The sequence below is a fragment of the Fukomys damarensis genome, unplaced genomic scaffold (genome assembly GCF_012274545.1).
Source record: "Fukomys damarensis isolate Sample0158 unplaced genomic scaffold, DMR_v1.0_HiC HiC_scaffold_15, whole genome shotgun sequence".
NCBI classification, from domain to species: domain Eukaryota; kingdom Metazoa; phylum Chordata; class Mammalia; order Rodentia; family Bathyergidae; genus Fukomys; species Fukomys damarensis.
In genome coordinates this window covers 10503211-10515911 of record NW_022900927.1, presented here as the reverse complement: position 1 = coordinate 10515911, position 12701 = coordinate 10503211, and the positions used below count along the sequence as shown (strand labels likewise).

Genomic DNA, 12701 nt, shown 5'->3' with positions numbered 1-12701 from the left:
AAAAAAAAAAAAAAAAAGACTTGGAAAGGAACCTGTTGAGGAATTTGAGGACTTAGCAAAACAGGTGGTTCATAGAATTATATTTAGATCACTCCATATTTTTAGCAACCTGACTATCTGAAGATGAGCCCTGCAATTCTATTCATAAGAAATGCTAACTGGATTCCTGACAGTTTCTTTCAATGACTATTAAAAGTTGTAAAACTAGTTTTCACTTGGGTAGGGGTTTCCCAATTACTTAGACTCATGATTGTTTATTTGTCAAACTGTTTTGAAAGGCAGTAATTGATAATACAACTGATTCCAATTTATTTCCATAGGTTATAATGTTATGTTTAGAGCATTTTCACACAATCATTTTTTCCAAAATGTTCTTATTTTAGTATTGGCATTCATCCACCTATTCTTTAAAAATACATGGGAAACATATATAGTATTGCTACAACTAATAACTTACTCTCAGATTTCACTACAGGACAGAGACAAGTGTAAAATACAAATCTCTTGGATTCTTTTCCAAAGCATTTACAGTTATCACACTAAGCATCAGTGACTGGAGAAAAACATTTGAAAATAAGGTACTGTTGAATTGATAACTAAAATATTTATTAATTCCATCTTTACTTCTAAATGATACTCTAAGAATATTTATAAGACTACATAGGTGCAAGTCCTCTGCAGTGGGAAAAACTTGGGCAAGTTACTTCATATCTCTGCTCCTTGGTTCCATTATTTAAAAAGTGAAATTGAAAGAATTTTATCTAGCCAATTTTCTACTATAATGTGCTAAAATGATGTTCATAATAGGAACCCAATGACTATCTTACAATTGAACATACTTTGAAACAAGGTGAGAAAAAGTAGATGTGATAGCCACTTTTCTTCACCATAAGCAGAGTACAAATGTCATATCCTGAATGACTGCAAGGACTCAGATTCGATTTATTTTCAGATATTCTGTGTAATGCAGACAGTTCCTCATTGTAACACCAATGGTCACACCTAGGAAGTAGGGTATTACACAAAACACTCATTGAATAAATGAATGAGTCAACAATGATTAAAAAAAAAAGTAAGAATTGGCTCCAAGAGAAAAAGCAGAAAATTCACGGTAAAATTGTTTGGAGGTGTTTTGTTTCTTTCGTTTTGTTTGTTTTTGTTCATGTAGCTGTTTTGTATTTTTAAAGATAAGTCTTTCTTCCTTTTCTTCTGACAGCATTGTTTTTTTTTCTTTTTTTCTTTGCAGCACATAATGATTGAATTTATACATGTGCAGAACACATCTTAACTCTTCTTATCCCCTTCCCTTCCCTTTCCTCCCTGTTCCCACCAACTCTTCTTCTCCCCATTCACAAAGGTTCTTATTTCCATTTCTCTTTACCTTCCCCTTTCTGTTCAACAACTCCAGGACACAATGAAAGGAAATGTATGACTAATACTGTACAAAAAGAGACTCAGCTTTCACCAAGCCCAAGCCCATTTGGAGCAAGAAAATAGCAGTAATTTTTAAAAAGATGCTGAACACATCTAACTAAGATTTACGTACATAGCCAGAGGGCTCAGGTCCAGATAGTATGTCCCAGGAATATCAGTAACAAAGAATAAATTCTGAAATATTTCCCTTTCTTATAGATACTGAGGTTACTTTTTTTAATCAAATGAACTGATAAGAAGTAAAGTATAACAGAAACAGCCATGTGCTTATGAGGTTTGGGAAGTAGTCCTCAGGAGACCCGCTTCCAACCTTACACTAAAATACCCATGAAGACATATTATTATTACAACAATGAGAAATTCAATACAATGACAAAAAAATCGTTAAAAAACATTTTGTAGGTATTTGACAGAAATGCACTCATAATAATACTGTAAAAAACATTATAAAGCAATATTTTAAAACAAAGACAAAGAAAACATATTATGTAAGGGAGACATGTTTTTGACATGCCAAGCCATCTGTAGCATGTATTTCCCTAGTTTATCTATAATTTTTAATTACTTTGACATATGATACTATTCGATTATTATTTTTAAAAATCTATCCTTATTTGCATTTTTCTCTGTCTAAAGATTATAACATATTGTCATTCTCTTCTATTTTTTCAATAGAGCCACAGTTTTCTTTCTTTTACCAGGAAGGTGATAATCTAACAGGTTCATGTAACAGACTCTTGATGTTCACAGTTTTAACATAAATTAACCAGGGAATCCCCTCCTGCCAGAATAGTGGGTCTTCACAATTTCTCTCCAGAAAGTGTGGCTCAGTGACTACCAGGTATCTCACTCTCTTCTTCCTATAGGAAGTGAAGGTTAAGGTAGTGCTTTTGCAGAACATGCTGTCTAATGGGTTAGAAGAGGTACAAATAATTTGGTTTTCTAATTCTTATGTTGCCAAGCCACAAAGATCTCCATATGGATGTCAGGGAGAAGATTATCCATTACCCAGAGATCCTGGACTTTGAGTTGAAGAGAGTTTCCCTGTGAACCACTCACAGACAAGATGAGTATCTGATATTTAAGAAGAGAAGAGCAAATGTCTGTTTGGTAAATCAGTTGTTAGATTGTTAGTTATCCCCAATAACTATATTCTTCTCTTCCTCCAGGAATATCACTACTCCTCATTTCCCAACCCTTCTGCACTTCAATAAAGCAAGGAAACTGATTCTTATCTGTAGAATACACATAGAAATGGCTGTATATCCTTTGGGTTGAGACAGTCAAGAGCAGGTATGCCTTCTCCATGCTCTTATTATGATGATACATTACTTAGTATTAAAAATAAATGTATCTTTACTCTTCCAGTCAGAAAAAAACATTACAACCAATACATAATGGTGGTTGCTAGGTAATAAACAACTATTAAATATTTATTGAAAAGAACAGTATGTTAAGAATTACTGTGAATTACATATCTTAACTATATTTTATAGAAAACAGTAGTTATAATAAGCAAAACAAAACTAAAGTCACCAGGGTATGATGGAAGCCCACATGAATAAACAAACAAATGCAATACAATTAGCTTAGGTACCATCTGAAAAGACTTGATCAATACCAAAAATTTAAAAATATATCCAAATATTTTAACTAAAGTTGCTAAAATAACCTTCCTTCATTGAATGACTAACGTGAAGAGCTAGGTAAATATTTGACACATATTAAGGTTGCTTTAGCTTATTCACTATACAAGCATTGAGCATTTCTATGTGCTATATTAGATTTCTAAAATGAAGGATGATAATCTCTTCCTTCAAAATCTAAAAATGAGGAGAGAAACGCAGAAATAACTTAAATCTGCCAGATAATTAAAGTCTATTTACATTAAAAGTCAAGTGGTAGGACGAAGACCTGGTCAACTCTGCCCATAGACCATCAGGTAAAAGAGGAAAAAGTTCAAAATGGCTCAGGAAGGAGAGGTACAAGTTTGAGAAAAGACATTCTAGGCAGAGAAAAGAGCAAATATAAATTTAGATAATTATAAAGATTAAATTAAATCAGTGACAGAATCAAACAAATGTTTGCTAATAATTACTACTTTCTTGCCACCTGCCACTTCTATAATTGCCTTTCTTGGTTAATTGCCACAAGATCACTCAGTCATTCAACCAAGCTCGATAAAATCATTTTGGTCACCTTCTCTTAGGGTCCAAAACTCCAGTGGATCACCACACAGATGTTCCTCCTCAGCACTGTTGACTCATAACTCTTTGTTGCAGGTCATTTTGTCCCTGTTAGGACAGTGGCATGCTATCCTTAATGCCCCTACTAGCTGTGACAACCAAAGATGTTTCCAGACATTGCAAATGTTCCCTAGGAAACAAAACTGCCTGGAGTTGAGAATCACTGACCCACCTTCAGACACCCATTCTTCCTCTCTATTACAACTACACTTCTCAGATGGCCTCTCAGTGACTCGTTCCTTCTCTAAAGCCTGCAGAGTTGCATGAGAACAGAGGTGCCTCTTAATACAGGGGACTCTTTTTCCATACAAATTCAAGCCCTTACAACATAGCAGTGCTTTTTAGGCCCTTAACTATGGAATTCCAAACTAACCTTCAACCCTCACCACCAAATCTGCGCTACTTCTTGGCATCCCTCAAAAGTCCAGTTGCAAAGCTGCCCTCCCCCAGCACAACTTCTTAATCACTCATTCCTCAAAGTGTACACAGCCCTTTTTGTATACCTTTTGTAAGAGACTCAACAGACTGCGCCTTCATTAAGTATTTATGTGCATGGTGTCACTGTATGGTATCTTGCCCATCTTGAGCATAACTGACCAAGGATATTTTGAAACTCATCATAGAGTTTGCAGCTTTCCCATATTTCCCAAGAGCTTTTCCCAATCAGCAACTAAATGTGGCAGGTACACTGAGGAAGACCTGTTTGAGAAGGCATGAGATTCTTCTCCCTGTCATGCCTAGCTCAAGGAAAGCTTTGCTGAACCTAGCTTGGACTGCTTCATCCTCTCTCTTAACCTATTTCAGAATTACATGGCTCCCCCAGCTTGATTCTTAGTTCCTCTATCACAGACTGCTTTCCCTAAACAAAAACCTCATCATCTTCACAGTTGCTTATTGAAGAACCTGGACTAATAGAAACCAGAATGTTAAAAGTAGAAGGAGAGGAAATTCTCCCTGTTGTTATTTGACTGAGTACTTGAGTACATGAGTAACTAAAAATTATTGTTTGTTTTCCAAACAATAACAGCAGCAGCATCAGAAACAAAGAATACAGAGTGGCATGTGTAATAACCAGAGAATATATTAGCTCTGGGAAAATATAAACTTTAGAAAATGATATAACTAAATTTTTTCCAGAATACACAAAAACAGAACAGACACTATTGATGAATTCCATACTTTTATTTCCTGTCTGAACAGGAATGCAGCAGCTCAATAATCAGTCATCAGAGAGCAGTAGTGTTTAACAAACTGAAGAATGACTCCTACAAGAAACTTCAAAACAAAAGTACATTCAGCCACAGCAAGCTACTCTGTGAGAATATGGTATATGTGATATGCAATGTCTGGTTTTATGACATCTGGTAACTGTATCCTTTAACCAAGAAGACTGCAATGCTTTAAATCCCACCTAGAAATAGTGAAGTTACCTGTGTAGGTGTCCAAGTTATTCCCCAAGGGTCTCTAGAAAAGGGAAGCCACTAGGTAATATGAGAAGAGGGTTACCAGGGCATGAAGATTGCCAGGAATAGCCCATGACAAATCTGTGCATATCATCCTGACAAGTGCATGCCAATCATACTTCAGCTTACTAAATAAACATCGACCCCTTACTTTGGCAAGGGCATTTATCAATGTTATAAGAAAACATCATGAGTTGAAAATAATGATAGAAAGGCCTTATAACTATACATTATTTGTCAGTCTATGGATAAATTAACAACAAAGAATATTATTAGGCAGTACTCCTCTCACAGATAACTTTATCTGTGATTTTGGAAATATATAAACAAATTCCTGTTCAGAAATGTTTGAATTATTTTGAGGATATACTCCTAAGTGAAATAAATAAGTCACACATATGCAAATACCGAGTAGTTTCTCTGGTGTGAAAAACTAAAATAGTGCTCAAGATCCTAACGGGGCAATTAGCAATGTGAACTAGGAAGAAAAAGACCAAAGGTGTAGGGACAGTGAGAAGGATAGGGAAAGGGGAATAAGGGAAAAAGGAAAAAATATGAGAAAATGTAAAAATGGAATTAAAGTGTTTGAAGGGGAGGAGGGGGTGCAGGGAGGGTGGGGACAAAGGGAAAAAATGAGAACCAAGACCTGGCATGTAAAGGTACAAGATCCCAGTAATGAATGTAACTGTACTGTGTACCTAGAATGTACCAATAAATTCAAATAAAAAAAAGAAATGTTTGAATTATGGAATAAATACTTATAGAAAGGAAACACGGTGGAGAAGGAAAGATTAGAAAAGCCAGAGCACACACATGTTAAGAATTTCTGGCAGACTCTTAGCCCCCTCTGGTTCTTGTGCTCAAAACACTTAGGAAGAAAACTAAACAATGCTAGTCATGCTTCAGTGATTTAGTGAAGGAGAAAAATGTAAATACCAAGATTTCTAAAACTAGAAAAAATAATGATACAGAAATTGAAAGAAAACATTATCTCATATATTTTGGGTTCATTCGACATTAGTAACTAAATGGAATCAATATAAATGTTGAGGTATCTATTTGAATGAACAGTTGTTCAGAGATAATACTTCAAAAGTATTAATACAGTTTTTTTCTTTTTATCAGTACATATTTTCAGTACATAATTATACTCATTGTAGAGTGTGGCACATGTACATAACATATCTTAATTCTTTGTTTATCCCCTTCCTCTTCTTTCCCTCCCTCTGCATCTCTTGGTTCTCTTCACCTTTGCAAAAGATTTTTCAGTCTGGGGATTTAGCTCAGTGGTTCACAAGCGCAAGGCAAGTTTGATCCCTGGTACAAAAAATAAAAATTCACTCCCTTCTAAAGTTCATTCCCCACCATCCAACAAACAAGGGAAAGGTAGATGCTACCTCAATGGGAAGATGGTAAGGTGAAAGGTCAGGTAACCAAGACATAAAGGGGAAGCAAAGAATCATAAAAGGCAAGAGAAATAGATAGTAAGGTGTATATGTGATAATGTCTGTGCTGTGAATTAAAAATCCCAAAATCAGAAGGCATATTAGATTGTTTAAATGAACTGCCAAGAAAAATGCTTCAGTATGCTGACTATGTGCAGCTCAAAGAAGAGATTCTCTGAAAGAGTTCTTCAAATAGGCAGAAACTAAATGTGTAGAAGAGTTTGTCCAAGTGAAGAATTGAGTCCCTCTTGACTTTCAAATCCTACAGGTTTCAGGACCTTAGCAAGAGAGGTCCGTAAGATCATCAATAGCATCAAGCCAGACTACCTGCGGAAGGTGTGGCACCAGCTGCAAAGTGACCTTGTATCTGAGGGCTGAACAATGAATCATCAAGACAGTCAGAACTCAGAGGAATGTGCAGTACTAGTCAAAACCCAGGAGGGGATTAGTTAGCAATAAGACCAGTGAGCTCTGACTAGCAAGGAGAAGAAAAGCCAGAAGTTTGCCAGCCCAATACTCAATTGCTAGTGCCAGAAAGGTGCAAAGGACTATGGCACAAAGGACATCACCAGCAACCTGAAGAATTGGACAGCATAATTTCCTCACGTTTCTCCAAAACAAAACAAAAAACCTCAAAACATTTTACAGTTCTTGTATGGTCAACTGTCAATGTATACTTTAATCCAGCAATGTGTAGAACAACATTAGCAGGGAAAAAAATGAGATAATATGTTCATTTCAATATTCTCAAGGAAAGCATTTAATAAAATGCAATATCCGGCCAGGCATGGTGGCGCACTCCTGTAATCCCAGCACTCAGGAGCCTGAGGCAGGAGGATCTCTGTGAGCCCGAGACCAGCCTGGGCTACACAGTGAGTTCCAGGTCAGTCTCAACTACATAGTGAGACCCTGTCTCAAAAAACATAAAACAGGCTGGGCGTGGTGGCGCACGCCTTTAATCCCAGCACTCGGGAAGCTGAGACAGGAGGATTGCTATGAGTTCAAGACCAGCCTGGGCTACATAGTGAGTTCCCAGTCAGTCTCAACCACATAGTGAGACCCTGTCTCAACCCCCCCCCCAAAAAAAAGTGCAATATCCATTCATGATCAGAAGCAAAATGGAAGCAAAGCAAGTAACTAGAAGAAAAGATCCTGAATGTATAACATCAACTCCAAAATTCCTTCAGCAAATAATGTTTAATTGATCAATAGTAGTCAAAGCCAGATTATTACAATCAAGTACACAAGGTGACACAGGTAAGTTAGAAGGCAAATAATAGCAAGGCTTGAAGGTTGACATTATTGAGCTCCCAGGCTTTATAGTAGCACTTGTCTGCAAACTCAGCTAGTCCAGGCTCTGGGTACCACAGTCTCACCCAAATATGAACACTAAAGACTGATTTGAGACTAACAAGCTGAGTCTAATGTAGTGACAAAGGGATTCCAATACCTGCCATGTGTCCTGCTCTTCGATGAAGCCATAAATCTAAATAAAATTAATGTTAGAGTTGAGGTACAAATGAAAAAATACAATCATAAATAAAGAGCTAATATCTGGTAATCTTAGCTCTACTATCAAAAATAAGAAAAATCAAGGACATATCACTGAGTTCATTAGTAATTCAGACTTACAGTTGGTTATGGTCATACAACTAAAAAACATTTAGATCTGAGTATGTCTAGTTATTTGCTTTATTAACAGAGAATTTCAATCTCTATAATGACTCATGTGTTCAACTTAACCTTGTACAATTGCAAACCAATTAAAATACTGAGTTAAATAACATAAAAATCAATTTTAAGTGTTAAATTTTAAAAATTCTGAAAACACCAATAAATTTATCAAAAGCAAACTACATTTAAAAAACAAGATTGATAATGCTGGATGATGATGGGCAACTGCATCCAAACTGATTCCATGGTAGGAAAAGATGGACTCCTAGGATATCTTAGAACTTTTTGAAAATGGGTTCTTACTATATTGCCCAAACTTGGCTTTGAACTTGAAACCTTCTATCTCAGTCTTCGGAGAAACTTGAGACTATAGGTGTGTGGCACTACCACACCAGCCTTTCTCAGAAAACTCTCGAGGAGCTTTCTGAATTCAAAAAGGACATAATGAATAACTTCAACAACACCAAATTATGGATCAAAATGAGAAGAAATATTCCTCCCAATAATGCTCCCCATCTGGAAGATTTTTCAGTGCTATAAAATACCAAACAAGAAAATATATTGACCATGACAAATTGGTAGTAGTAAATCTAGCATATTCGAGATAAACTAAGCATTACTTTAAAAGATTTTAAAAAAGAGAATTTTTTCCTTTGAAGTATAAGTCACTGTATAAATATTATAGTGTATTTCTGCCATTCTGATGTCATAAATATTATAGGTTTATAGCAGAAAAGAAAGAAATTGTTCAAGGCATTCCATGTAAATATAACTCAAAATAATAGATTAAAAAAGAGCAAAGATGGGCCAGGGATTTAGCTCAGTGGTGCTGCAGCCTGCCGCACAAGTGCAAAGACTGAAGTTTGATCCCTGGTACCAAAAACAAAACAAAAAAGAGCAAAGATGGGTTTCAAATTTACATACTAATGGCCAATGCTCACACCGAGAAATGCTTCATAAATCTACAGCATTTACCTGAAAGCAATATTATATTTGGCCTGGAGAAAACTATCACTTTTTTATTTAGTCAATTAAATAGTGGTAATGTTCTGAAAATATCTTTGAACATCTTTTAAAAGTATTTGTTTCATTTATTTCTACTTAACAAAAGGTAGAATACTTGAAAACTAGAACCAAAGTCCTAGCTCTTGTTTCTTCTTGAATAGGCATCCATCAGAGGAGTTACTGATGGAGTGAGCAAAAATCTGTCATTTTAAAGTAAAAGTTACATCTCAAAATTTCATCTTACTCTACAAAGAATGGCTATTAAAAATTCAAACAATATCACAGGCAGGCAAGTCTGGGAATGGGATGAGGAGAAACCTGCTACAATGTTCCTGGAAATATAAACTGGTACAATTATAATGGAAATCAGTAGGGAGATTCCACAAAAAATTAAAAGTTGAAAGGGAGGGAAGGGGAAAGGGGAAAAAACAAGAATCAAGATGTACCATAGGGGGCCAGGGATTTAGCTCAGTGGTTCTGCCGCCTTCCTTGCAAGCTCAAGGACCCCAGTACCCAAAAAAAAAAAAAGATATACCATTTATAGGTATGAATTCCCAATGATGAATGCAATCATACTGTATACCTAAAATGCACCAATAAACTTGTTGAATTAAAAATTTTTTTAATTAAAAGTTGAAATTCCATTTGATCCAGCTATTCCCTTTCTAGGTATCTTCCCGAGTGTCACAGCCATCACACCATGGTAATACACATATGCATACCCATATTTATAGCAGCACAACTCATAATACCTACATCTGGAAAGTGATCTGTACATCCATCAGTGGATGCATGGATAAAGAAAGCATGGTAATTTATACATAATGGAGCAGTACTCTTCCATACAGAAGGATAAATTTGAGTCATTTGTGGAAAAATCGATGCACCTTGAAACCACAATGCTAAGTGAAATGAGACACACAAGTTTAAACTTCTCTTAAATGAGAAACTCCAAGTATAAATAATTTTCAAAACAAGATAAAAAATAGACCATAAGAAATAGGGATATATGGGCCGGGGATTTAGCTCGGCGGTTCGGTGGCCTGCCTTGCAAGGGTAAGGACCTGAGTTCAATCCCCAGTACCAAAAAAAGAAAAAGAAAGAAATAGGGATATATATCTTGAAAATTAAAAGGGGATCTAGGGATGGGGAAGGGGTACACAGGAGAAGGGAAAAGGAATAAAAAGAATTAAGACGGTTAAGTACATGTACCTATTCCTTAAAATCAATGTCAACATTATGTACTGCAAATATGTATTCACAAAAAATAAATAGAAAAAGGTTGCATCTTCATTTTCATTAATCTCTGTTACTATTTCCTTCACTTATTGTAAGAGAAGAAACAGGCACTGGGTGTCTTTGTTACTTTGTCTGTGGACACTTTCCTATCACTTCTGACTGTCTACCTTCATTACAGCACAAAGATGTAGTAGTAAACAACTCTATGAATAAGATTTATTTTAATGCATTAATAAATGTGTATATCACTACACTGAGAAACGGCTTTGTATTGTTTTATTTATATTTTATTTAATAGTATATCCATCATTGTGCATATCCAAAATTATGCTGAAAAATAGGCTCTGGGTTTAGCAGTCTACTAAAGAAATACTGTATATGACAAAAAAAGTTATGAATCCTTATTGTAGAGGGAGAGAAACAAAAAGAATATATTTTGTCTCATTTCCTCTCTCCGTAACTTTTTTAAACTCCTTCTTTTAATCTTTTCGTGTGAATGATCATTTTTCATGTGCTGGAAACGGGTCTTTGAAGATCTAGCTGACCTTTTCAAGGGCAATGCATTTAGCACAGTTGGACTCGGCCTTTCTCTATTCTCCGCTTCACACATTTAAGGTCATCCAACACTACTGATAAAAAAATCTTTCCAAAATGTGCCATTTCATTTTATGCATATTCATTCTATCTTCCTTCTGTCATCTCAAATTCGAGTAAATTTACCAAATTTAAGTAAATTCTGGAGGCTCCACCTCAACAGGTGACCAGGAAAGGGAGCCGTGCCACACTCTCTCACACACACACCCGTGAAATGCTCTGCCTGTTGGAAACAACACTCCACTTGTACCAGAGCCCCCCACAGGCCATTCCGGCACCTGACACTTTAAGGAAAGATAAATCTCAGCTCTGCTCAGGGATCGAGTTTGCCCAGCAGGCAGAGAATTGATCATCTCGACTTTATTTAGAGCCTTGCAAACTCCTCTCCCTTCTTCAGGGAGGAGAGGCTTCTTGCATGGGTTCCCCGGGGTTAAGCCCTCTAGTGACTCACTGAACTCCTAGATCACAAACCGCCAACTACAAACCCCACTACCCTGCTCCCTGAGCGCAGCCCTTACTGGAACCCAAAGCAAAGCCCAGAGACCAGAGCTCGCTTACCAGTCCTCCGCAGAGGCTGAAGACGGCCGTGTGATCCTCCCGCGCGTTGACCTGGCCGCGGTAGAAACAGTGGCGCAGGTCTGGGGCCGTCGCGCTGCGCCTCGGAGCCTCGCGCGCGGAGGTCCCCAAGTGCACCTCAGTGTAGCCGGCAGCCAGGAAAGCCGCATCAGCGCTCAGGTTCAGCTGGAAGAGCTGCCCGTAGGCGCTGATGCGGTAGTGGGTCCTGAACGGCGTGGGCTCCAGAGCCCCGGAGCTGCGCTTCCTGCGACTGAAGTGGCGGCTCTGAGGGAACACGTCTCCGAACTCATTGACCCGCGAGGGGGTCACCACTTCGTAGGAGGCCAGTGTCTTCACCAGAGCTTCTGCAACCACAGCGATAAGGCATTGACTCCACGTGTTTTCAGCCCCAAATCTCTCTCAGTAAACATCCCTGCTAAATGATCCAGGTCCCGGGATGCACTGGGCGCTCGGGCTCTGACTGCTTGCGCTGTTTTCCTACACCCCAAGTTTGTTCCATCGACCCCCGCAGAGCCCCTGCCCTTCGCGGCCCCGGGCAGCGCACCTCGTCTCCACCCCATCCCACCCCCGTGCTTCCTAGCCGGCGACTCGTGCCCTCCACCCTGCCCCAAGAGCACCCACGCGTGGTTCCAGGAGTCAAATATCCCCCTAGGCGAGCGATTCCTCGAAATCTGCGCCACCGAGACCTCTCTGGATGGTCGGGATGAGCGAGTCCTGTGGTCCCAGGAGTCCCTGCGGGGCTAGCGTCTCCCAAACCCAGAGCCAGTCGCCCCTTCCGCCCCTCAGGTCCCTCTCGGCCCGGTCCCCATCTTTCTGCGAAGGCGCCCAGCGGTTTCCTTACCTTGTCTGGGGTGGAAATGAACTTCCCACGACCTGGTGAGGAAGAGCGAGAGCTGGTAGAGCAGCCCCGTGAGCCACCTGGCCACCCGCATGGTTCCACCCGGGGAATCCTGACCACGAGGCCAACCCGAGCCGCCGCCGCTGCCCCGGCACTCAGCCTCCGCCTCTCCAGTCTCGGCGCGGGC

At 38.6% G+C, this 12701-nt stretch overlaps 1 protein-coding gene across 15 annotated transcripts in view; it reads right to left on the bottom strand.

Annotated features, from left to right (window-relative positions):
• Window positions 1–12701, bottom strand: part of Adamts20 (ADAM metallopeptidase with thrombospondin type 1 motif 20) — a 275934-nt gene that overhangs the window by 164983 nt on the left and 98250 nt on the right. For 13 of the 15 annotated variants that reach the window (XR_004517244.1, XR_004517245.1, XR_004517246.1 and 10 more), the window contains exons 1-2: window positions 12518–12695; window positions 11659–12020 (exon numbers count right to left, since the gene is read on the bottom strand). The exons of 1 other annotated variant lie outside the window; for it this stretch is intronic. Coding sequence is in view for 9 of the 14 variants with exons in the window: in XM_033763582.1 (XP_033619473.1) it covers window positions 11659–12020; window positions 12518–12608 (453 nt within the window). In the remaining 5 variants the exon portion in view is untranslated. Of the gene's footprint in view, window positions 1–11658; window positions 12021–12517; window positions 12696–12701 lie in introns of those variants that run through there. One more of the 15 variants, XM_033763586.1, reaches the window with a different exon arrangement.